The 25,183-nt window shown below is 41.0% G+C and overlaps 1 protein-coding gene and 1 long non-coding RNA gene across 2 annotated transcripts; both read left to right on the top strand.

Moving 5' to 3' along the window:
* Positions 1-3,155: 3,155 nt before the first annotated feature.
* Positions 3,156-4,121, top strand: LOC118170167 (transcription factor 15-like). The gene is made up of 2 exons (XM_035332211.1): positions 3,156-3,635; positions 3,767-4,121. The coding sequence occupies exons 1-2, from the start codon at positions 3,231-3,233 to the stop codon at positions 3,830-3,832; spliced, it is 471 nt and encodes a 156-aa protein (XP_035188102.1). The 5' UTR covers positions 3,156-3,230; the 3' UTR covers positions 3,833-4,121.
* Positions 4,122-24,840: 20,719 nt separating this feature from the next.
* LOC118170161 lies at positions 24,841-25,183 on the top strand. The gene is made up of 2 exons (XR_004752546.1): positions 24,841-25,112; positions 25,151-25,183. It is a non-coding gene; the product is annotated as an uncharacterized LOC118170161 (long non-coding RNA).

Raw genomic sequence — 25,183 nt, 5'->3', positions numbered from 1 at the left:
CAGCCCATGGGTCCCACATGGAGCAGATCTCAACGCTCCAGCCCATGGAGGAGCCCCCGGTGGAGCAGGTGGATGTGGCCTGGAGGAGGCTGCGGCCCATGGAGAGCCCCCGCAGGAGCAGGCCATGGGCCAGAGCTGCAGCCCGTGGAGAGGAGCCCACGCAGGATCAGGGGGTCTGGGGGGAGCTGCCGCCCGTGGGGGACCTGTGCTGGAGCATTTTGGACATCGAGGTACTGGAATGCATCCAAAGGGCAACGAAGCTGGTGAAAGGGCTAGAGAACAAGTCTTGTGAGGAGAGGCTGTGGAGCTGGCGTTGTTTTGCTTGGAGAAGGGAAGGCTCAGGGGAGACATTACTGTATTTTATGATTACCTCAAAGGAGGTTATAGCAAGGTGGGGATCAGGCTCTTCTGCCAAGCACCAAGGGATAAGACGGGGCAAAATGCCCTCAAGTTGTGCCAGGGGAGTTTTAGGTTGGATATTAGGAGAAATTTCTTTCCTGAGAGGGTTGGGCGGCATTGGAATAGGCTTCAAGAAACGCGTAGATGTAGAACTTAGTAGCATGGTAGTGGACTTATCAGTACTAGGTTGAAGGTTGGACTAGATGATCTTAGAAGTCTTTGTCAACCTGAATGATTCTATGTGCAAATAATCCTCCAAAAGCACAGGAGAGCCATGGGCCACCATGTACTAGGTGAAAAATTATAAACACTGTTCCACAAAATATTATTTTTTCTATACAATGATAGTGTATGTCCGCTCTTGAATAAACAGAGAACTCTCACTGAACTCGGTTAGATTTGAAGGTGCAGAATGATGACAAAAATATTCAAGTACTGTTTTTTAAAGGTATTTTTGTCTCTAAATATCTTTTTTTTTCAGAACTGTAACAACTCTGGCCTATAGTTTCTATTGAATGGAAATACATTTTCAAGGCTTCTTGACTGTGATCACAACATTCTTAGCCACTAATTTAGATTTGTTTCTTTCTAATTAACTTGCTTTCTTCATATATAAAGTTTAATTCTCTCACAGGTAAGCCAAATTCTCTTTTTCCAAATTTTATGTACTTTCTATTAACACTGTTGTTCAAAAAATAAACACAAATCAAAGAAACACCAGACACTAGACAACAACTATATCAACTAGCTATTTCATATTTCCAGTCTTTTGAATACTGTTAAATACTTCCTTACAGTGACCCTCAGATATCTTTCTCTGTGTAGCATTCATGCAGATTTCAGGCAAAATTCTATCACTGCACATAAAATACTGCCCACTTTTCTTCCTACAGCTCCAATCTTACTTGTTAGTAGCAATTCAGCAAATTGTAAAATAACAGCAGTCCTGCATTTCTGCTCCTTCCCTGAGGAACATGCTCCCCCTAGCACTTGCATAAATGTTATCCCAATCAATAACCTAGCAATTAAAGTCACCAGCATTTTGGCCCTTTTACAAGTCTCCTTATAAGAAGGAGGGGGAAAAAAAAATAATAATATTTTTATTTTTTTTTAAAAAAAAAAGCACTCAATTTCTTGCTTTACTTTTCCAAACTACCTTGGAAACAGAGAAGGAGTCACTTGGCCACCTCTCAGTCCTTAACCCCTGAGTTAGCTCTTGCTTTGTATCAGTGAAAATCATTTTGTGTTTGTCTGTAGATGTAGCAGCATTTTCTTTCTGAGCATTGCTTATTACATTCCCATTCTGCCAGTTTATCAATAAGCCATAAATTCTGGTTGTGTTAATACCAGCAGTAGCTTTGTCTCAGGGTTCTGAAACTGCTGGGGATTTTTTGTTGGGGGATTTCTGCTTTGTTTTGTTTTACTTTCAGTAATAAAAAATCAAAAAGCAAAAGAAACAAAAATGGTAAGGACAGGAAAACACTGGTAAGCAAATGTCTGAGTCTGACAAACAATCAATTATCTACACAGCTCAACTACCAGAACATATCAAGGGTGAAATCCTGCCTCCATTAAAATCAATGAGAGTTTTGTCATTGACTTTAACAGAGCTGGAATTTCACTCTAGAAATATTGTATGACTAAACTGGAGAAACTCACATGGAAGACAATGCAGGCTTACATGGGAACGTGTTTTCTGAGGAAAGTAAAAATGGTGCTTGTAAGTACTGAAATTCAATTTCAGAATATTCTAGATCATTTACTTTGCAAAAGGCTATGATAGAAATTTTAGTCCTATGGCAGAGTGATACAGTTCTATTCATGTACTCTAAGGAAAACTGCCAGTTTTTGATTTTGAGCATAGCTTTACCCAGCACCTGATGGTGAAGGGCCTCATCCTGCTCTGCTCACCAAAGGAATTCCTTTGGATTGATGGCATTGCTCATGCGTTTTTGCCTGCAACCTCTGCCCACAAGGAAGGTGCAACAAATGTGACCTGGCCCCGCGGCATCCCGGCTCATACACGTGGCCTCCTGATGCTGAGACGTGGCTGTATTTTGAGAGGGCATAACTCCCCGCCAAGTATGTCACAGCAGCTGTCCAGCCTAAGTGTAAGACACATGACTGAAGAGGTACGACTCTGCTAATCCACCCCCGATTTGGGAGGAAGGATTCATATTTAGACACCGCCACCACAAATAAGCTTTGTGGACTGTGTTAAACTGTGTGGTGAGGATGCTTAATCAGGCAGAGATTATACATTCGAAAAAACCTGCACCATGACCTTTCCCGAGTTTCTGAGCGCAGACAGCCTGTCCAACTTGTGTGGAAAAAGAGAGGTGTAATAAACCAGTGCTGACGATGACCTTTTAATAAGTAAATGGTTGAGGTAGGCGTGCATTTTGAACAGAGCAAGAAATTGGATTTGTATGTATGCCTGGTACTTGCTGGGGAAGGTGATGAGATCCACCCTGCTGCTTATATTATTATTATTATTATTATTATTATTATTATTATTACTACTACTACTGTCTGACTGCAAGTGCTGGAGCAGTGCCCTGAGGGGAGACCCGGAGCCAAGTGCTCACAGCCCTGTCAGGGTCGGAGGCGGCTGCGTCCCGGTGGCCAGGTCCTGGTGGCAGGGTCCCGGTGCCGCTCCGGGTGAGGCCAGGGTCTCCCTTTCCCCAGGGCAGGACAGAGGCACGGGTTCCCTCCTTGGGAGCCGAGCCGAGGCCCCCAGCAGCGACAGGTGCAGCGGCCCCCGGCTGAGGGCCGCGGCGAGCAGGGAGCACGCATAAAAGTCATGGTGCGGCAGGGCAGCGGGAGGCTCCATGAAGGCCGGCGGGGGGGTGACGGCGGTGGGCTCCGGGCAGCCCCCGGCAGCGGGCGGCAGGCGGAGGAGGCGTCGGAGGGCGGCTGCGGGTGGCGGAGGGCGGCAGCGGGCGGCAGCCAACGCCCGGGAGCGGGACCGCACGCAGAGCGTCAACACGGCCTTCAGCACCCTGCGCACCCTCATCCCCACCCAGCCGGCCGACCGCAAGCTGTCCAAGGTGGAGACGCTGCGCCTGGCCTCCAGCTACATCTCGCACCTGGCCAACGTGCTCCTGCTGCAGCAGGCACGGGATGCGGGGACCCCCACCACCGCCGCCACCACAACGCCCTGCCTGCAGCACCCCGCTGCCGCCGCCTCGCCACGGCCCATCTGCACCTTCTGCCTCAGCGAGCAGCGCAAGCGGGTGAAGGGCAGTGGGAGAGAGGAGGGAATGGGCGGTGGGGAGCCAGGAGGGAGCCGTTCTCCGCTGCTCCATCACGGGGGTCACCTCATGGCTTCAACCAGCCCTGAGCCCCGCTCCTCTCCCTCCCACAGCACTGGGGAGCAGAGAAGCTGCTGGTGCCCGGGGAGCTCCGCCGCTGCGAGGTGACGGCGCCCTGAGAGCATCGCATCCAAAGGCTGGGGGCTGTGGTCGTGCCAGGTCTGCTCAGGGCGCCTCGCGGATGAAACCGAACCCTGCACAGACAGCTGCACCTGGCGCAGCAGCTGTTTTTGCTCCAGGACTGCTAAACCTGAGCGGCCGAGGCCTGACCCTGCGGCCTCACGACCCTGCACCACATGATGGAACTTGAGCTTCCCAAGGCATCGCCGGCTCTTCCCCAGGGGAGATGAAGATGTGGAAAACACACTGGGCCCGGGTCTGGGCCATGGCCACGTGGTGATGCCACCTGCTGCCTGGGGACCCCGATGGCTGCCGTGATGAGGAGGTGCTTGGTGCCGTGAGGGTATTTTGGTGTGCACGGTGCAGTGAGGATGTTTTGGTGTGCATGCTTTTGCGAGGGTGCTTCGGTGTGCACAGGAAGCCAGTGGGCACTGGCCCTGTAGCACCTTGCCAAGGGACATAGGCAGCAGAGGAAAGCAGGGATGTGCTGTGCAAGAGCTGCTTTTTTCTTATTACCAGGACGAGTTGTGCCAGTCCTCTAAATAGCATGGGGTATTCCTAGGCCTGTCAGCAAACAGGGAGTAGAGGGTGTTTCCCAAGGGATCTCTAAATTTAGCCATCATCCAGGCTCCAGGCCGTTCGCAAATTGTGCCTGTATGTCACTGATGTCACTTACCTCCCTGCAGTTTGTTAACTTATAGTTATTTGGGTTTTTCTGGAAGCAAGTCTAAAGAGTAAATATGCTCTTGGTTCCTGTTTGGGACATTAATGAGGCGGCAGGCTAGACTCTTAAACCCCAGTAATGGTGGGTTTAAATATATATATAGCTACTTGAATTTTACTGTGTCTTTTGTGGTTATAAACATAATACATATATTTAATTAGTCCTTAATTATCCTTAACTTTTTGCTTTATGAGGCAGTCTGTGTTCTTTAAAAGCCTGCAAAGCGCACTGCTGTGAGTAGTGCTGCAGAGTGCTTTCCTGGTTCTCCTCCCCTGCTGCCATCTGTGCAGCTCTCCCGTGCAGCCTTGCCTCAGCCAAACGGGAGGGCTGAAGAAGCGTTGCTGTGCTTGTCACCCTACCTTGTGTACAGAATTTTCCTCTTCCTTCCCTAAATCTGGGCAAGGCAATTTCTGTCATTTATTATGAAGAACCGCTATTAGCAAGAATAACATCTTGGTTTGTTGCACGTGGAACTTTACATTTTTGGTTTTCCATCTCACCTTACCTTTATCACATTGAGGAAAAACACACTGCACCTGCAATAACCTTCTTCTTTAAAATCCTAGTCAAGAAAAACACTGAAGCAAAGTTCCAGTGCTCCCACATCCTACTCACTTATTAAAAGCTACATGCTGTATTTTCCTGGATTGAGAAGAGGGGTTTTGTTTGTTTGTTTTCAGGTTTCTGTCATTAGTTTTCTTTCGACAGGGAACTTGAAATTGCTGCCAGATTATGATCTTTGTTTTGGCATTGATTCTTTAAGCTAGAACTCTTCAGCATTTATACAGAGTGCTTTCTCATTTTTGCATTGTGTCAGTGTGCGGGGGTATAGATTTCTACAAACGTGCCTTCCAAACATGGCTTTTTTTTTATAGCTTTAAAAAAGTTTGTCTTTTAAAAACTTACTTAGTTTATAATTGAAGCTGATCTTACAGTGATTTCTACATCCATTAAACCAAAGCATCTGAGCTGGTTTACAGACAATTAGTACTAATATATTCATTTAGCTGTATCATTCAATATGATACTCTGAAATGAAAGAAGTAATGCAGTTTCGATCAATTTGAGGTAATTTTTTTTTATTGAATATGCTCTGAATTTTGAAATGTTGTGACATCACTGCAGTTTTAAGAGTAGTTCTTGGCAAATGCAATGTATTTGGATTTAATAGGCTATCTCTATAATTAGCTATTAAAAGAAATGAGCATAAAAAAAGTGGGGTCTACTTTTTCACCATAGTATTAGCTGGAAGCTCAATGAAACTCTTGAATAATTTGCACAATTCTACAGGAACTTGGCTTTCTCACTGTAAATGGGATTTCATCTTCCTAGTTTTGTATAAGATTTATACAAAATATTTTTCAATAACAAAAGCAGGAGCAGGCTGGTATGACTCAGCCATATCTCCTGCTTAATGCGGCTCAGCGTAGCATTAAATTCTTCTATCTTTACTCAGGATAAACTGTTGAATTCAACTGAGCTTGAAGATTTCAGTATTATGCTCAGGGTTTCAATTACTAAATAATATTGGAATTCCTCCAGTAACACTGATTGAGTGTGGCAGAAATTGGGCCCCAGAGCACTATGGCCCAAATATTCATGGTATAGACAGATAATATCTATCCAAAACAATTATGATTGTAATTTCTCTGAGGAACAGACCCCAAGCCTGCATATATACAGATGTAACATTATGTATTTGAACATAAATGGGGACAGATCCTTACTTCTGCTGAAACTTATTTATAATTTAAAACTTCTCTACCCTCAGGAGCAAGAGGAGATACAGGAGTGAGCTGTTACGTGTAATGATTTTTCTATAAAGCTAGGGAAAAAGAATTTAATTTCTAGAGACGCAGATGAATTGAGTGCTCAGATTTCACCTCTAAAGAGTGTGAACGCTTGCTCACTCATCATTAAATTTCTTATTGAGTTTTGACTATATGAGTTTGTGTGTCTTCAATTCTATTCTTTTAATCATTTGCTAGAGAGGCATTGTTCGTGGCATGCAAAAATCTGTATTTATAAGTCCAAATTTTGAAACTTGGGTGTCTCAAAGGGAGTACTTTACCGAATGGTCAGGCACTGGTATGATAAGAGCTATCCCAGAGGTGCTGAGCACCCCCTTGTTTTACTAAAGAGATTGTTTTTTCCACATATTTTAAAGCGCATTCCGTTCTGTATGTATGAACGGAAGCATGCCTAATGCCAATCCCATCTCTGTTTTCCTGTATACACTTGGCTGTTCAATTTATGTGATGCATGAATGAAGCAGAAACGGTGAGATATACACCATTTGATCTTAGATCCTATTAAATGACTGTTAAAATATTCCAAGCATAGTGCTTTGTATAAATCTTTGTATTTAGCCAGCTGCATCACAATGTAACAGCAGCATCAAGCAAAACAAATCATTTTGTTTGATTTTACTGGCTAAGTTTAAAGAAGTATTTGAACATAATACTTGATTACTTATGGATTAATCATGATGTAATTCAAAGTTATGTTTGTTACTGTTTCCAGTTTTGTTCAAAACCAAAGTTTCCTTTCTAATACTTTCTTGGAAAATCAGCTTCTCTACAAAACAAAATCTATATTGGTTTGCAAAAGGTGCTTCTTATGTTTGCTAAAATAAACAATATTTTTGTTACTAATTTAAACAATAAACTAAGAACGTTGCAGTAATACTTGAGCAGTAGTTCTCTTTTATAATCATCCAGTAAAGGTTCAAGTATTTCTTCTTTTCCTTTACCTCTTTCAAATTTATCCATAGGATATTTCAGAAACATATATATATATATATATATATATATGTGTGTGTGTGTGTGTGTGTGTGTGTACATAAAAACAGACTACTAAAACTTCTAGCAGGGTTGCTTTTAAACCATTAACTGTGTACCAGCTATTCATTGGAGACAGCATTCTGATCCTGTTATCTGCTTGTTTAGCACTGAGGAGGCCAAACAGAGTGTCTACGCTGATACTTAAGGCTGAGCTGTCCCCCTAACACACAAGCCACTTACCCTCCTGTATCTACTCCCCCTACCATGGTAAGCTGGACACATTGTGCCTCAGATTCCTAACACGGCATTAAAGATGCATCCTCGGCGCTTTCATTGCATTGTAGGGATTGATCTGCAACACTGCATCTTTCCTTCCAGCCTTGCTGGCGGTAGCGAAGGAAGGCGGGTAGCAAGTTTGGAAAAATGAACAAGCTCAGGGACTGCACAACATTGTAAGTGCCAAAAACTGGGGGAGTCTGAGGGAGGGAGAGGAAGGAGGGATGTTACAAGTTGATAACAAACGGGATTCATGGTTACTGAGTGACCCATAGAACATCATTGCAAGTGGCAAGGCTTCTCAGTCAAGTGACAATGTTGAAACTCTGCCAAATTTACCCTTTGAAACTAGTCATCAAAATGATTCTCAAAAATACAGCCACAAACTTTTGTGGCCCTATCTGAAATCCAAATAGGGATAGTAAATCTTTAATTGTCGTACTTGACCTCATGTCATCACATATTCTATATACACCACGAGTCCATATGAGCCATTTCACAGAAGAAGCTAACTGCAAAGAAGTGTCCACTGCAAATCTGGGACACAAAACTTTGATGCCGTAGGCTTCCAGGTGTCCCAGGTACATAGGAAGTCAGGCGATGCTTTCAAGATAGGCCCTTAGCTTCCCGCCTCCAAAACAAAAGCTGGTTTCTGTGGGCTTGGCCTGTTACACTATGAGACACTATGTAATATGTTGGGAGAACATCACAAGAAGAGACAAAACCTAAGCCAGCTATCTAAATACCACTTTTCAAAAGAGAGGAGGTAAGGTCTTCATTGGGAGTTTGAGCTAGTGGATAATAGAAGGCTAAGAGAAAGAATTTATACAAAATTAGCTAAAACAGACAGCATGCTGCCAAGGCAAAAGATGCGGGGGATATATTATTTCGTTAACCTTCAAAAGATTCCTGGTATGTGTTTCTGAAGAATCAGCATGGGGATTGTGGGGGAGGAAGAGAAAGTTATTCTTCTTCAAAAAGACTTTTTCAAAATTTGGGTATACGTACATAGCCAGGCAGCCCAGTATCTTATTTCAAAAGAAATCCTTTAACAGTTATAATACAGAGTTTCAGCACCTTGAAGATTCTTACCATTTTTGAAGTTGCACAGTAATGAATACAGGCTTCCTCAGGAGAAGGAGGAGGAGAAAAAGAGGGCACAGATGAAGAAGAGTTGCCCGCTGAGTAGGATATTCTTTGTGGTGCCCAGAGAAATCCCAGCTCCAGTCCAGGTCAACAGCTACCCTAACAAATGCTCTAATCATCGAAGGGTTGTACCTCCCCCTCATTCTCCTGCCAGGAGTGCATATGAGGCATATTTGGTGTCTATTTTGAGGCTCCCAGGCAGCCCCCGGTGCGATGCAGGTATCTAGGTATCAGGCTCTGCAAAGACTAGCTCGTGCCCAGTTGCGCAGCAGACAGTCAGAGGGCTTTTGTGGTGGTTGTTTTAATGGAAATTTAGATGTTTGTGGTCGTTCAGACAACTAGAAGAGGTGCTCATGCTCCTATTAGGTACCTGAATTATGCCTAATTGAAAATTAGTATGGTTGTGTGCAATTATTTCCCAGCGAAAGGCCAATTTGAGGCAGTTGTTCTTCCAGCTTCACTTTCCTGACCCCTCAGTTGCATCAACTGGAACTTTTTGTGGACCCTGTCTAAAACCAAATGAGATAAGTCATAATTTATGTTTTAAACAAACAAATAACTAATCTAGCTCTCAGAACAATTTGACATTCCAATCAAAGTGAGCCGTAATGCAACAAAGAGGAAGTGTCCCCTGCTTTGGTGCCAGACAAAACTTTCCTGTAACAAAACATTGAGATACCAATTAATATAAAAGGGCCTTATCTTCTCTCATTTGTGTACTACGTTTACATTACACTAGTGTTGTGAGGTTTTAATTAAACATTTGGAAATTGCTATGGGTTCTTCCAAGAGAGAAGCCAGTACAAATAAGACAATTACACTAAAATGGGTGATGAAATAAGTAAGTGACAGAAGTAATTCTATTTGTTACAGCAACTCTCTCTAACATCTGATTATCTTTCCTTCACATTATTAAAATAAACCCTACTTTCCAAACATATGTATGCAGATCATTTTTAAACGCAAAGATTACAGAAAAATGTAATTCTTTTAAGAGGAGGATTATGCTTGGTGGAAATGGTAGGTATCTGTCAGGCCCAGATAAGATCAGACAGCTGTGCTCTATCCTGAAAGGGTATTGTGAAGCTCAGCTTTCCTAGGGAAATAATGTCTTTGGTATGAAAGGCAGCAAAACGTAATGAAGTCTCCAAGCAAATAAGTTGAGAAAACAGGAAGTCTCAGAGCTCATTTTTATCTAAAATGCCAACCCTATATCAGGAGGGAAAAAAAAAAGTAGAACAAGAGGAGGATAACATCTGAACCAAACAGTGAAAAATAGGGAGTGGGAAGATCATCTCACTTCATATTCTCAGTCAAATTAATCCTTTAGAGTAAAAACAAAGTCAAGAAGCTACTTCAGCAACAAGAACGACAGACTTTTAGGATAAGAAGAGTGCTGGGACACACAACTCCTAGGATGGGCGATGGGGTCCCTACAACAGAGACAAGGAAGCAAGCCAGGCAGAAATCCAGTCGGTGTCGTGCAGCAGCTAAAGGGGAAGGTGGAGCCGGGCTGTTCCAAGAGGTGGGCAGTGAAAGGACCAGTGACAATAATCACAAAATGAAGTGAGGGAAGCTTGGGTGTGACTGATAGAAGAACGTTCCTCACCGTGAGCGTGGTTAAGCACTGGAATGGGAAGCTGGGGAAGCTTCCCCTGGGGGATTTTCGGAACTTGACCTGAGTCAGCCTCACTCTGAAAATGGAAGAGGTACTGAATACCTCAAGAAGCCCTCTTAAGATTATTTTTGTACGATCCTATGGAATGAGCTTATGGTTCGCTGGGAAGGAGAGCTGTAGACCAGAATCATAAGAAAGACTTCATAAATGCAGTGACTTCACAGGAAAAAACTCTCCTATGCTTCTGGGCAGTGCCAGGATTGACGGTGAAAATGAGGGGCATCCAGGAACGCATGTCAACAGGAGAGCAAATGAAATTCCTGGGGAAAGAAGGAACTGAACCTGCCTCCAAAAGGGACTTCCAAAAACAGGTAGGTCTCTGTTTATCAGTAGATCCTCTCAAAACTATTCTGGACTTGAATTAGCAAAAAAAGTTCTAATGATTTGTTTGGACGATGGGTTAAGATTTAATTTTAAGGTGGTAACTTTGGAGAGTAAGATTAGAATTCAGCATGAACTGAAAAGGAAAAATAAAGGAGAAATATTCTTAAAAAGATGCAATTCAATAAGGAAATATACACAGTGCTTCACATGACTAGGGATAATCAACTGCACGAATAAATGATGAAGGATGACAAGCAGAAAATTATTTTTGAGGTGTTGCATATCACAAACAACATGAAAAACCTTTCCAAGGAAAGAGGATGCATATTTCATGAAGCCCCCTTTGGGTGCTATTTTCTATGATTATTAGATTTTGACAAGCTCTACCTGAAACGTGTGGCTGGGTGGAAAATCTGTTTAAAAACGTAACTTAAAAGAATACTACATGTAGAGAAATGTATAGTCTTAGCTACTGTGACTGTGCAAATGAAACAATGGAGGGGGACTTGTGATGGTCAATGCCAAACTAGATCACAGTGACACAGTATCACAGGGTATCTGCAAGTTATTAACTAACAAAGGACTACTGAAGGCACCTGGAGTAGTATAAAAAGAAGTTACGAGGCCCTGAAATTTTCAAGTCTGATACTTAGAGAATGTGTCGTGCTGCTAGTGACCAAATATGCACTAAATGCATGGATACAGTAATTACCGTATCTGAAATGCACGACAGAAGTTTCAGCATCACGGTAAGAGATGTAACAACTCAATTCAAAACGTAGACATGAGAAACAGGAGCCAGGCTGCAGGCGAGTCAGGTCCTACTGTGTGCTGTTCTCTTACCACTGCAACTGATTATCTTTATTTGCTGTACTGCTCGAGGAAAATCTGAGTGGAAAAGACAGCCTTTAATAAAAGGTGTGGAGAAAGATAACGGTAAGCAAGAGCTTCTGGCTGATGGGAGAGGCAGTGTCTGGATCGCTCAATATCTGTACCAGCAATGCACCAGCCCTGGACTGGCCAAGCATAGGCTGGGATCACTGAAGGACCAGTAGAGGCCAGTAAGAAACAACCAACAAAAGCAAGCACAACATTCCTGTGCTGTGCAAAATACAGCTGAATCAGGCTGAAAATCAAAGACTATTTTTCTGCTACATAAAACATGTTACTGCTTATTTTAGCATCTGTAATGAGATAAAGCAGAAATAAAATGCATGTTACAGCGTGCCTTTACGTCCCAGCAAATGCTGTAACATTGCAATGTGCTTCATTACGTGAGACAATCCATTGATTGGCACATTTCAGCTGTCACTAGTGTATTACAAATGGGTAGATCCTCTTCTGTGTAGAAACTGTATTTCTCACTGCCTTCTCAGTGTGTTTGCATCTACTCGAGTGGCCTGGTTTTCCCCAGCATGGGAAACATATACCAGAAATGACTTAACAAATCAATACCATTAGGAAAACAGCACCATTTGTGAAGTGTTTTAATTAAGCTGGTTAAACTGCTTAATTAATTAAAACTATTTAAAAAGCGCAATCTCATTTCTGTTATGGACTTTAGAGGTCTTACGGCCTCAAAGAGTATAAAGGGGTCCAAAAGTAGCCATAGTGTAAGTAAGAATTACCAACATTATTTGCAGTGGTGTTATTTACAGTTAGTGATCTTGTCACATTGGCTTAATTATCATCTGGTTCTAAAAGGCTAATAATTTCACTGCATTACCCTCCAGATCTGGTCCTCTTTAAAAACAGTTTAACAGAAGAAAGAGAAAAGTGATTTAGAAATTGTTGCCTACCACCTCCCTCTGCTGAAAATTCCTGTACATACCAGCAGAAACATACAAATCTTGGAAGTACCAGTGCTTCTGGACTGGTAAATTATCTTATATCAGATCAGCAGTGGTTTCAAAGGACACATGAGACTGCTAGTTGTGCTGGTAAGGATCCAATTACTTTTCCTAGCCCTGCTACCAACTTAGTAACCTCTGCCGTAGGAGAAGGACATACATATTGTTGCGACAACAGCTTCCAAAACCAGAACTCACCTGTCAGTACCCAAATCCATTTGAATTTCAACAAGAAATATGTCTTTGTTGATAAAATAGAGTTGTTGGTATTTGTTTTTTTTTGTTTGTTTTTAATTGCCAGTATGCAGATGCTGATAAAAAATTACAATACATAGGGACATATAGCATCTACATACACCCTAACACTCACACTCCTGTGTATTTGTAGACCAAGGGTTACCTGAACTGCACTAAAACTGATGAATGTTGAAATGAACAAGAGAACGTTGAAATGAACAAATGCACAAGAGACCTTCTTTGGGTATTCCAAGCTGAGAAGGTGATCAGACTAATGCAGAATAACTTATAAGGGTGAGCACCGGCCAAGAAGAGAAGCACAGTGACCTCTACATGGTTTCTGCCAGCTTACTTCCAGAAAGATACTGATGGAGGCAGGACAAGCCATGCAGCCAGGTCACAGACAGGAGTAGTGAAACAAGATGTTTTCTCCATTTTAGAACCCGAAAACATACAATAGAAACACACATTTCAGTAATTCAGCTCAAAAAAAAACACATGTTCTGCTCTCTCCACCAAGAGGGTCTCTGAACACGACTGCTGTTCTACAACCAAATGTCAGCAGCTGAGTGATATGCAGGCCTGGAATAAAAACCGAGAGCTCAAAACCCCCTTTTGCGTGGCTCCTTGATGGGATATTGTACATGGTGTGGGTTTTGTTGTGAGTCCCTGACAAGTCAGTCTGCCATGCAGACTTGGAGCATTACATCAGGAAACATCCAACTCCTGGTTTCTGGGTTGGTACTCCAGTATGCTCTCATTTCAGGCAGCAAGGAGGCCCACAGCTCCCTCTGCCTCAACATTTAAGGATTGCTTTCAGTCTCTAATAACTCCGCATCACCTTGGAAAATTAAAATAGTAGCTCTTGTTTTGATTGTATGTGAAAGTATGGCTAAAACAAATCTCAAGGCACTGATAAAGTGTTGTATTCACTAAAACTTTAGAATCCTATTATGGATCTTTCCATAGTGGTGTTTGTGTATGCTGCACAGTGGGTAAGAAAAATCAGATTTCAGGTGCTTACAAGCATGACAAATAGGCACTGAAGTGGCCTTGAGCACTGTGATGCAGTAACTGAGAAGAAATTGAAACATTCAATATTCTGAGGTGCCTGAGCCCTCTGCAGATGGCTCTCGGATACTTGCTATTAATCTAGCCCCAAAAGAAAATGTCTCCAGTTTTTGTTGATTTTGGGGGGTTGACTTGTTTTGGTGGCAGTGGGTTTCTTCATATGTTTTATACTGACAAAAGAAATAATTTTAATTATATGATGTGAGTAATAATAATATGGGTATTAGCTTTCAGCTATTATTTCAGTGTTCACCTCTAAATGAAATTAATGCAAGATTTAGCTGAAGTCCTTTGTACAGGAACAAACCTCCAATTCCGTGAGGTTACTGTACATTTTGGTGTTAATTAGGAGCTTTGCCGAATTTAATTCAAGGTTGCTGACAGAAAGGCTTGCGGTCAGGAGTATTTTAAACTTGTGAGTGACAGTGACAGCAGCAGTACAGTTTTCCCTCTCAGTCAGACTATGTGTTTTGCTCATCTTCATACCCTAACATTTCATTAAATAATCTGGTGGTTAATAACTCATTTAAAATGTACATCTATTTGCACATGTTCTTCCTTGTTTAAAGCTGAATTTTATAAAAGAATGTATGATTAAACTGCAGGAATAATATTATTTTATTTTTGTCCCTGTTTCCACCTGGCAAGTGAGTCTGTGGAAAGAAATGCATTCGTAGATGAACAGATGACCCGAAAGTATCTATATGATACATACTCCATTTAGACATTCATTTTGAGTGATTGAAGACAATATCAGCAGGTATCTGATTATTAGGTGTCATTAGCACATGAATAAAGATTAATATTAATCTGTTTCACTGCAATGAAAGTACAGAGGTATAACATTTCCAATTTAAGAGCTTCTCTGGTTTAGATTTTCATATAGATGGAGGCATTACAAGTCTGAAATAATGTGTAATGTTAAAACGCCCAAAAGATTAGAGCAGTAATATTTACTCTGAAGTTTGTCAGGCACTTGTGAGGCATTGCAAAAATTCGTAATTTCCCAACACAAACCTCCCTAGTCTTCCAGCAAGCATACTTCTATATCTTTAAATAAACTTTAATTATTTAGACTGTAGGTCCAATCAAAAATTAAGAGCACTGAGCAGATTAGAACAACAAATTGGCTATTGCTCAGTCACACACACAGGTGTGACCCAACAGAGGTCAACAGCCAGACAATTTGTTGAAGCATGGAAAGTTTAAAATAGACTGTGCAAGTGTAGTTTATATAAATAGGTGATGTACAGTTGCCTTCTAAGGCCAATACAAGTATATTTATTACCTAAAATTAAACTGACCTATGCATGAAGAGACCATGAAGTATGAAGAAGCCAGCAGTTTTATGAAAGAAATTAAGTGGTACTTTACAAGATTATTAGAACTTCCATTGATTTTGTGAATAATTGGGTTCCTTGATTATTTGATCTGTCTTACCAGACATTAAGTCATCCCTTATAAATGAAATTTAATTACTGTTTAAAGAGCATGTGAGCACATCCCCAAGCACAGTAACATGGCTCGCGGTAGCACAACAATTCAGCAGCTCCCTGCAGCAGCACGCAGACCCCATCCAAAATTAGATCGCGTCCCAGTACGCTGCAAAACTACACTTTGCTGGCTCTCCCTGTGTTATCAGGCATAGCCACAACACCCCAGGGGGTGAAATCAGGTAAGTTTGGCTTGTGTTCCTACTTCTCCCTTAAAGCCAACATTCACGTACCCACAGTGCCTTATGGACAAGCACGCGGACTGGGCACGGGTGCTCACCCTGCTGCCAGCCAGCCTGCCAGCCCTGTCCTTCAGGGGTGTCCAGGGAGGAAAGAGGACTGCATTCTGCCTCACCTGGGAAGAAATGAGTTGAAATGATAGGAGAAGAGTAGCACAGAGAACCGTGAGGTTCGTAGGAGCCAGGACACCCCAATACCGCAGGTCACAACGCTGCGCAGTTGTTCCAGCCGCTCTGAGGTTAGGCAGACGTCACAGCACCTGGATCTGGTCCAAAGTCATAAAATCAGCTCTATTTCAATATAGTTATGCCTCCTTTCAGTGGAAGAAGGGTTCCCTGAAAATTTTAGGATCGATGTAACTACAACCAAGCACCCTATCCAACCATGACATTTCTGCAAATGCTGCAGAGCCACAAACAAGATCTGGGCTCAGCAGCTGCCCGTCATCTGTGCCAGTCAGAGATGCCAAAGTAGAAGATTGATTTAAATTAAAAATCCCATTATTTGGGTATTTTAAAATGTACATTAAAACATTTAAAAATATACAGACTTGAATCATTACTAATTAATTTCATAAATACATTTTGGCACATTTTCCATGCAGCTTAACCTTTTGAAAATCATAGCTATTACTGGGCCAAAAACATCTTTTAGGTTTAGAAGGTCTTTAAATTCAAAACATACCTGGTGCTTATGTTTCAAATAAAGATTAAAAGCTAGTAAAAAAGTTTCACACTGAGCTAAATCCACACCAGAATGGTGTTATAAATATGCAGAGGCTACAGGGAGCAAAAACGGGGGAAAAAAAAGTGTTCAGCAAAGAGAGCTCCTTTCTTCTCTCTTCAGGATCAAATGCCATCTCCAGATCCAAAAGAAAAAGGTGAAAACTATCAAAAAACACATAGAATGGGAATCTGCAGCAAAATATAGAACAGAAGTATTCTTCAGTGATATGTTAAGAGAACAAGGAGAGCAGGGATGCTATAAACTGCGGCGAGGAATAAATTAAAGCTGATCTAGCTGTGAGTAAAATTTGCAGAGATGATATTTAGAGTGTCCAGTTTTAGGCATTCAACCTACATAACTCAAGAGGGAATCTTTAGTTTCAGCCTCTGATTATATGCTGTGATTCCAGTTTAACCTTCTAGATGGCGACATGCATGTCCCTGTGAATACTCACTGAGAGGACTACTCAAACCTTTCAGTGAGGATGAGACGGCTAAAGGCAATGAGGTTGAGGAATGGATGCAAATGAAACCAAGTACAGCTTGGTGTTCTCAAAGTGAACACAGCCAGTAATCACCTTTCCTGAATAAGGAAGGTCTGATAGGTTATTTTTTTGGACAAATTGTTCTATCAAATTAAGGCTTGAAAGAAGAAAATATACTGTTTGTTGGATGGTTGGACAGAAGAGCTGGGGAACTACAGATTCATTCATCTGACCTCAATAATGTGCAGGTCTTTAGAACACACTTTGAAGGATTTTAATACAAATAAATGGAAACAAAAGTAATGGTCCCATACAGCAACCGGAATAGATTTTGCCATGCTTGTAAAATTTACAAGAAAGGGAGATGCTAGAGGAGATGAAGAGAACCCAAACAAGACTCTACACCTATTTGTAGGCAAATGAGCACCTGCAAAGCAAACATGGAGCCACCATGTTCTCTGTAATATTCCGTGTGTAGCTGCAAATGCTTGCATTAATGCCAGTTAATCTGCAGAGCTATGAAGTGAGAGAAGGGAGCATTAGCCACAGGACTGGAGTTAGCTACTGCACTTCAAGCACCGTAACCGAATCCTACACATCCTCCTGGACTCTACCAGAACCAAGCAGATGGAGCCTCACTAAGCTGCTCACTCAAACACCAATGCGCAGTAAAGCAACACACATTAAGGGGTTGACACGACACCAAAGCAGAGAAACGGGAATGGTTTTACTAAAAGTGCTTCTCACTTAAATCTTTTTGTGGCACTTCCAATAGAGTGAAGAGTTCACGGTTTGAACTGGGAGTAGCAGCATACAGTTGAGTCTAAATAAATCCAGCTTACATTTAAGATATGTATAAAATAATAAAATAAAACGAAAACCAAATAAAAGACAGTCTGACTGCTTTTATGTGATCCATCAACTTCAAGCAGCTCTGCAGTTTTCTGAGTTTTTGCATCCTTGCAATTAAGGCAGAACTTATCCCTTATATCCTGCAGTAAGAGGATGTCTTTCCAAAACAAATCCCCAAAGCAAGCTGAAAGGCTTGACACTTCTCTTTTTCATTCCTACTCCAGCTGAAGTTTGGACACCCCTCCCCCCTTTCCAGCACTCAAAGCTTTAGAGAACAAATAAAACGAGGATGAAAAACTCTTTAACTTTTTAGTTTAAAGATATTTATGCTCTCATTTGGCTCCCATTTTCTTTCTTTCTTTACAAGTCCTTGAAATCTTACCGTCAGTAGGAAGTGTGCCACTTAAGTATCTCTTTCTCCTGAAACCATAGCAGAAACCATCCATCCTTCTGGGATAAACAAGCTGAGATAAAACCTCTTTTGTTCTCTTTGCCACAACTGAAGAGAAATCGCTTGCGCCACTGGATTATAACTTCATTTTAAAGGAGTTTTCTTAATAAGTGGAAAGTAGAAGTCAGACTATAGAAAGAGATGGGGCAGGTAAAAGAAAAAAAAAAAAAAAAAAACAAGAATACAATTCAGAAGACTTCTCTACTACTTCATGGATATCATATTCTAATTTTGACAAGCTTCCTCCTCGCAGAGTAATTTTGTCTGCAAACGTTTTTGTATAAGCTCCTTTAACTTGAGGAATATTTTCACAGGGTACACGACCTTACGCATTGCATCTCCTCACACACAGCCCTACTGTTTTGTCAGGATGCATTCTTGACTCACTTTATTAAATACCCTGAGGACAGTATTAGCTGCAACACAGGTAGGTGAGGAAGAGGATGTGAAATGGAATCTTAATTCTGAATTCCCTGACCAACCTTGTTGTTCAAATGGAAATAAAGAGCATGGAAGAAAACCAAACAGGAGGAGAACACAGTTTTCTGTTCTTATTCAGAGGATAACGATGTCCTAAGGGAACCAATAAAAGAAAATGAAATTGTACAAAGGACAACTCCAGTACATCTAGTAAGTCTTGTAGGAAAAAACAACAACAATCAATAATAAAAAACTATTCACAAGAATGCTAAATAAAGCAAGCTAGGCACAAAGCCTTTTGAAATGTATATGTTGTTTTCTAGGTTCGAAGACTTCAAAAATCATTATTCATAATCCAGGATGAAATTCAATAAAAGATATTTGCCCAGTGTTTACCTCGTTTTATGCAACCTGCGTATATATAAATTACTATAGAAAGAGAAAAATGGCAGACTTCTACAGCATAGTACATACCACATGGTTTCTGCTTAAAACAATTTTTGCATTCACGCCGAAGGACATACACTGTTCAACAAGGTAATCCATGTGTTATTCTGCTCTGTTTGCCTAGATGGTAACTCCTGCTAAAGTCAGTTGATTCTTATGCAAGCAATACAGCAAACCAAAAGCATAAGGTCACATTAAAAGGTAGTATACAAACACACCAACAACTACATAAGGTGAGTATATTCCAAAATCAGCCAAAAAAAATCAGACTGTTCTACATAGCAAGCTTAATACAGCGTATTTTTCATATTCCACTTATTTAAAAGGGATGGTTAGATTTTTCAAATTATTACTGCAATTACCTGTTTATATTGAAACTAAGCACAACAACAACAACAAAAAGGCTAAATGGGATTTGTGCAAGTTTGTGAACAGTGAGGATGGGGGAAGTCACTGAATGAACTGAGATGCCATTTGCCAGAATGGCAGGAAGGAATCTTCAGATGTCTATATATTACACACACACACCACACATACTGCTACTCCAATACTTCCTCACATAAAACAACTTATATTTATTAATGATGATAGTACGTCTCTCTCTGTTTTATGAGGTGTGTTCCTAAGTACTTATTCAATGCTTTGAATCTCGTAACGTTTTTTAATGGAATTGTTCTGAATGACACCTTGAAACTTGAGCAATCCTTCTGTCAGGTAGTGAAAAATTCACCTTTAAGTTCCAAGTTCTACGCTGTGAGTATTCAAAGTATTGGCATTTCACGTGACTGACTCAGTCTGCCAAATGATACATCTTAAAGAGAAAAAAAACAAAACAAACAAAAAACAACAACAACAACACACCACCAGGCAACAGACCACAGCAACAACCCCTAACACACCACAGCAAAGTCTGTTTTTAGTACATTTAAGATCTGTCAATGCATTTCAGTGTATCAATATTAACGAAGCTTGGCAAACAGGGTCTGTGGTTGAAGTTCATATTAATACAGCGTTAGGTGCCAGAGAAGACTTGGATTCGCTAAAAGCTTTGTTAAAGATTTAACCAGAAAAATGCTAGTGATATTTTAAGATTTCTCTGCACTGGGCCCACATTTACCCTGGAAGAGTTTCCAGCCCATTGTCGCATTTAATAAAAAAATGAATAAAAACCTAGAATATACAACTGAAAGTACCTTTTCAGTACAATTAGCATGGAATTCACATTTCAGAAACTGCTGAATGATGGCAATGATAACTCTGAGTTGATTTATTGCAGTCTAACTTTGCACCACTAAAATAACTCTTACTTTAGTGTTGCATATTTTAGAGTAAAGCACGAGAAAGGTTCAAAGAAGAGTCCTAGGTACTTATTACATCATATTTTATAACTCAAAGAGTAGCTGCATCAAAGTTTTAGCACATTTAATCCTTACATTTCCACCTTCTATTTTTCCCCTGAGGTGTGCTTTATCACCTAGGTGCACAACTAAGTGGGGATGGTATGACTGACCTCTCCCTTCTCTTAGAAGTCCACAATGAATTCCCACTTACTATAAATGATCAAAGTTTTATGGACTAATGACAGTTTAAAATACTTTTTTCCCCACTTTTACTGCAGTACTGTCATTAAGACTAACAATCTAAAGTAGCTAAGAGAATGAGTAAGCAAGATGATTTACACAGATGATAGTGCAATGGAAAGAAGCGGGGAAAGATTCTTTGAAATTTTTCGTAGCCGAACCATTAAAAAGATTTACACCAAGGTCTTTAAGTGAAAAGAGAGCACTGCCAAAGAGGTCTGGCAAGCTCTTCTATCAATAAAATAGTCTGCCACATAAATTTAGCCAAACCTTCAGCTTAAAACCTGATTAAAAGCTAGAAGGAACTTGTTTTGTTACCAGAGAGATCCCACCACCCCAGCAACCAAAGAGACTGCTTATAAAAATCAGTCAGGATAGAGACATTTTTAGAAATGTTTCCACCATCATTGCATCTCCTATACTTTTCCATGAGGCCATATACAAAAATTCAGGAAATACTTAGCATAAGAGAGAGCAGAGGTTCTAATAAAATGCAAAGTTGTGTTGAAATTATTTAGGGCTAGGGGCAACATTGAAACCATCTGTGTTTCTATAGCTGGCTGGTCAAGGCTTGTAGAAGACTCAAAGTGTTTATGTACCCTTATAAATTCTGTATTTAACTTCTTTCAAAATGTTTTTTAGTTAGAGATAATTTTGGTACAAGCTTTTAACTCTTTCACATCCCACCTTCTACCATTTTTGCTCATTACAGGTAGCCTCACAAGGCCATCAGACCTGGATGTTGGCACAGGGCATGTTCAGAGTGAAGACTTGACTTTATGACTGTACCAGAATGTGGATCTGGACTCTGAAAGCAGCAATGTTTGATAAGGTTTCAACAAAATTTCAAAAGCAAGCAACAGAAAGAAAACAGGAGGCTTTCCGCAGGTCACCATGCCAGAACATTATTTGTTTGGTTCTAAAATGGGATTAAGGCTGTAAAACACAAGTGTTTTGACAGCCTTGCTTCAAGATCAGCTGTTCGTGACATTTCCACCAGCTTGGATTGCTGCCCCTCCAGAGCCAGAAAACAGGTGCCTTCCAGTTTTGGACTTCACCCAAAATAAAAACAGGAGGGATAGATACTCGTACGCCCTCATACGATATTCACCCCTCCCCTGAAGGGCCCAATAAAGAGAGGAGCTTTATACGCTGCACACCAACAGTCAACAACTTCTAACAGGATGAAAAGCAAGGAGCCGAAGTGGTAGCCAGGCAAGGAAAAGAGCCTGTTGGCTACTTGGTCTTTTTATGCTGCAGAAGTCCAAGCGTCTGTGCTGCCTGAAGAGAGCAGGTCACAACCATGTCACAACCATTTGGACAGACCTGAGCCACGTTATTTAACCTTCAAACAGAAATCTGTAAAAAGAAATCAATAGGGATATTAGCCAGGTGAGTTAGCTGACCACTGCATGTGCCCTGTGCCTTTTTACTCCTCCAAAATACAACCTCAGATAACTGATCCATCATAGTAGGCTTGAGTTTCTATAGAAATGTGTGCTAAGTAGCTGAATAGCATTCAGGAATTGTTGTGGTCCTTCAGCCAAACAGGGATGGAAGAGAAAAAAAAAAAAAAAACACAAAGGGGGCTAGGGGAGGGACCAACAGCCCCGTAACCAACACTGCCTTTCCCAGATCAGTGCTGCTACTTGAAGTTTCAGCCACTTGGGTTGCAGCACAGTAACAAACTGAGGACACCATTAGTACACGTGTCCTGGGAAAGAGGTAGATGCTACTCCTGCTCAGCCTTTCCTCAGACATCATTTGAGCACTTTGAAGCTTCAAGGCATTTGAGCTTTCCAATTGTCCAGGTTTTGCCCGGTCTTGGACTGGCCAGGCAGTATCAACACCCAGCTGTAGGTTAACATCACAAAATCCTACTATCTGAATAGTAAAATAGCACAAAAAAAATCATAGGGAGCCAACACTACGTCACAGAAAAGTCAGCCTACAAGCCCTCATTGCAAATCTTTTATCTCCATCACAGAATAACCACCTCCTCTCCAAATACAAATGTTATCTATTACTCTCTAAAACATAAATATTGTTTCTGGTGGTATTCTGAATGAGATGGGGTGGCATAAAACACATTGGAAATTACACATGAACGTGCTTGTGAATATTTTCCTCATTTATGGTCAGAACTAAGTTTTAGTAAATATATTTATATTTCACTACTTCAAATAAGAAAACCCATCCAAGCATTACATGCATTCACTGAAAAAACATGCAACAGGTACACAGATGTGCAAAGGGAGGATCCTAAAGACAAAATGTCCTATCAACAAGGAACAGAACGTAAACTTCACAGTGAAAGTTTTAACTGAACACACATTTTAAAGTGCTTTGGATGAATGTGAACAAGCATTTTCTTCCTCTAAGAGCCATTTGTCAGACAGAAACAACAAAGTAGATGGAACAGGAAAAGCTGGGAAGTGGAAGAAGGGGACTTCTGGAGCAAGAGGAGGAGGTGTTTGGGGGACAAGAAGGGATGAGCAGAGGCACAGTTTGCACCCTCAGCCAGACATGCTGCCAGCAGGAGGAACAAGAGCTCGTGAGACACTTGCTCCCTTGGACTCCTTGAGAGTCAGTACTTGTCTCCAAAAGCTAAGAAGCTCTTGGATATTTCTGCAGCTTCGGGAGGGATACCTCTTTGAAAATACATTTGATTACTAGTGGCAAATGGTAAGCAGGGTCACAAATACAATCATTTTCCTTTCTGGTCAATATACAGACATATCAAGTAGTCATGAGTTTTATATAGTTTCCTATCTTCTGTGAATGAAGGAATAATTAATGAATTTCTTCATTCATATACAAAATACTTAGTGAAATTTAGCAGGGAACTTTCAGTGAAATTCAGTGAAAGCATTTATTTTATTTTCTTTCCCCTTCTTCCCGTGTTGTATAGCAACCTGGGAAACCAAAGCAGACCATGCTTTGAAAAACAGGACCAGAACGATTCATTAGGAGCACTGAAGAATGATTTTGCTTACACATTTTCCCCCCAGGTGATGCGCTGGCTGCGTGCACCTTACGGACCTACTCCTAAGGGACTGCATCAAAGAGTTAAAAGCACCAAGACCTGTTGCTCATTCAGGTGTGTGAAGTCAGACAGCTCCAGAGGGGATTACAAGTGCCATTTTTGCCACTGAATCTCTCCCACGCTGAGTACTGCTCAGCACACATGTTCACGCAATTGTTACCTTTTGGGTTTGTAGGTGTAGGACCATTTCTATCTCCAGTACCTTCCTGGAGGGAAACGCTGCATATTTCTCCTCTTCTCAGCACATCGAGAAAGGGATGAATCATTCATAAATAATTGGTTTATTTCCTCCCACATTTCCTCTCTAATGCAGAATACAATTTTTACGTGCTGCATATTGATGACTTGCGTAATGCTGTGATTTATAGCACTTGCTTCACTCCGTTTCATTGTAATTTTTTATTCTGATCAAATATGCTTTTTGCTCGATTTTTTTTTTTAAACTGTGTGGTTTTCTACAGCGTACCAATTTAAATAAAAAGTTGTGACATAAATGCGATAGTACTTGCTGGTATTTGAGTGCCTGTCGTGCATTTCGCCAGGAGATGGCAGCATGTTGCTGCTTAGTTGTAAGGGCTCTGTGCAAAATCCCTAAAGCAGAAACTTTAAGAGAAACAAAAACCCTACACAATAGTTTATTTCATTTTGTCAAATCCACATTCCTATACATTCTCTCACAGCAAAATACTCTCATTGTGTCGCTTGCAACCCTTCTGGGGCTGAGGCAAAGAGTTAAGTTCTCCTTGATTTTTTTTCTTTTTTTAACAAACTAATGTTTCACAGAAATTAAAAGATTTCTGGAAAGCAGAGATAAGCTGGACAAAGTCTGTTGGTACAGCCACTCAGAAAGGTTTGCAAATGTGGAATTCCAGCCCTGTATCTGCAGTTTTGGACATCATTTCTAGCAGCAAAACCAGCTCTTGTATCCTTGCCTCTTCAAAATTCTTGAAGACACAATATATTTTCCTGTTACCAAACAATATGCAGACATATATAACAATTTTCCTCCTTTCCTACTGGTATAACAGGCAGCAGCAGGGTATCTGTGAGCACACACCTAAAAATTTAAAATAATGGGCTCCCAAATTTTACTATTGCTAGATATTTTCCGTATGATAATTTTAGTAAAAATGAAATCAAAGTACAGATTTCAGTCACTCTAAATTCCTAACTCTGCATTCTCAGAACCAAAACATGCTTGATAGAATGAACACTGCTAGCTGCACTTCCAACCTCCTATAAGTAAGTCCTATAAGTAAGAATTGGTATTAAATGCTGTGGCCGGTAGGACAAAAGTGCATTTTTCAGTCCATCATATGTAAGGTTTGTTTCAATTTGTAGGGTGTGATTCTTTCAGGCTAGACACTGTAGGGCATGTCTATAACTTGAGTCTTCATAGCACATAGGCAGCCTTCTAACGTGTCCTCTTGTACCCTAGTAAAGGAGACTAGGTGTGTCCCTCTCACTTTCTAAGCTGCTGTATCAGCAGAAGTATATGTGGCTGGCCATTTTATGTAAGCAC

The sequence above is a fragment of the Oxyura jamaicensis genome, chromosome 7 (assembly GCF_011077185.1).
Source record: "Oxyura jamaicensis isolate SHBP4307 breed ruddy duck chromosome 7, BPBGC_Ojam_1.0, whole genome shotgun sequence".
Lineage (NCBI taxonomy): Eukaryota > Metazoa > Chordata > Aves > Anseriformes > Anatidae > Oxyura > Oxyura jamaicensis.
This window is presented reverse-complemented; position numbering and strand designations above follow the sequence as displayed.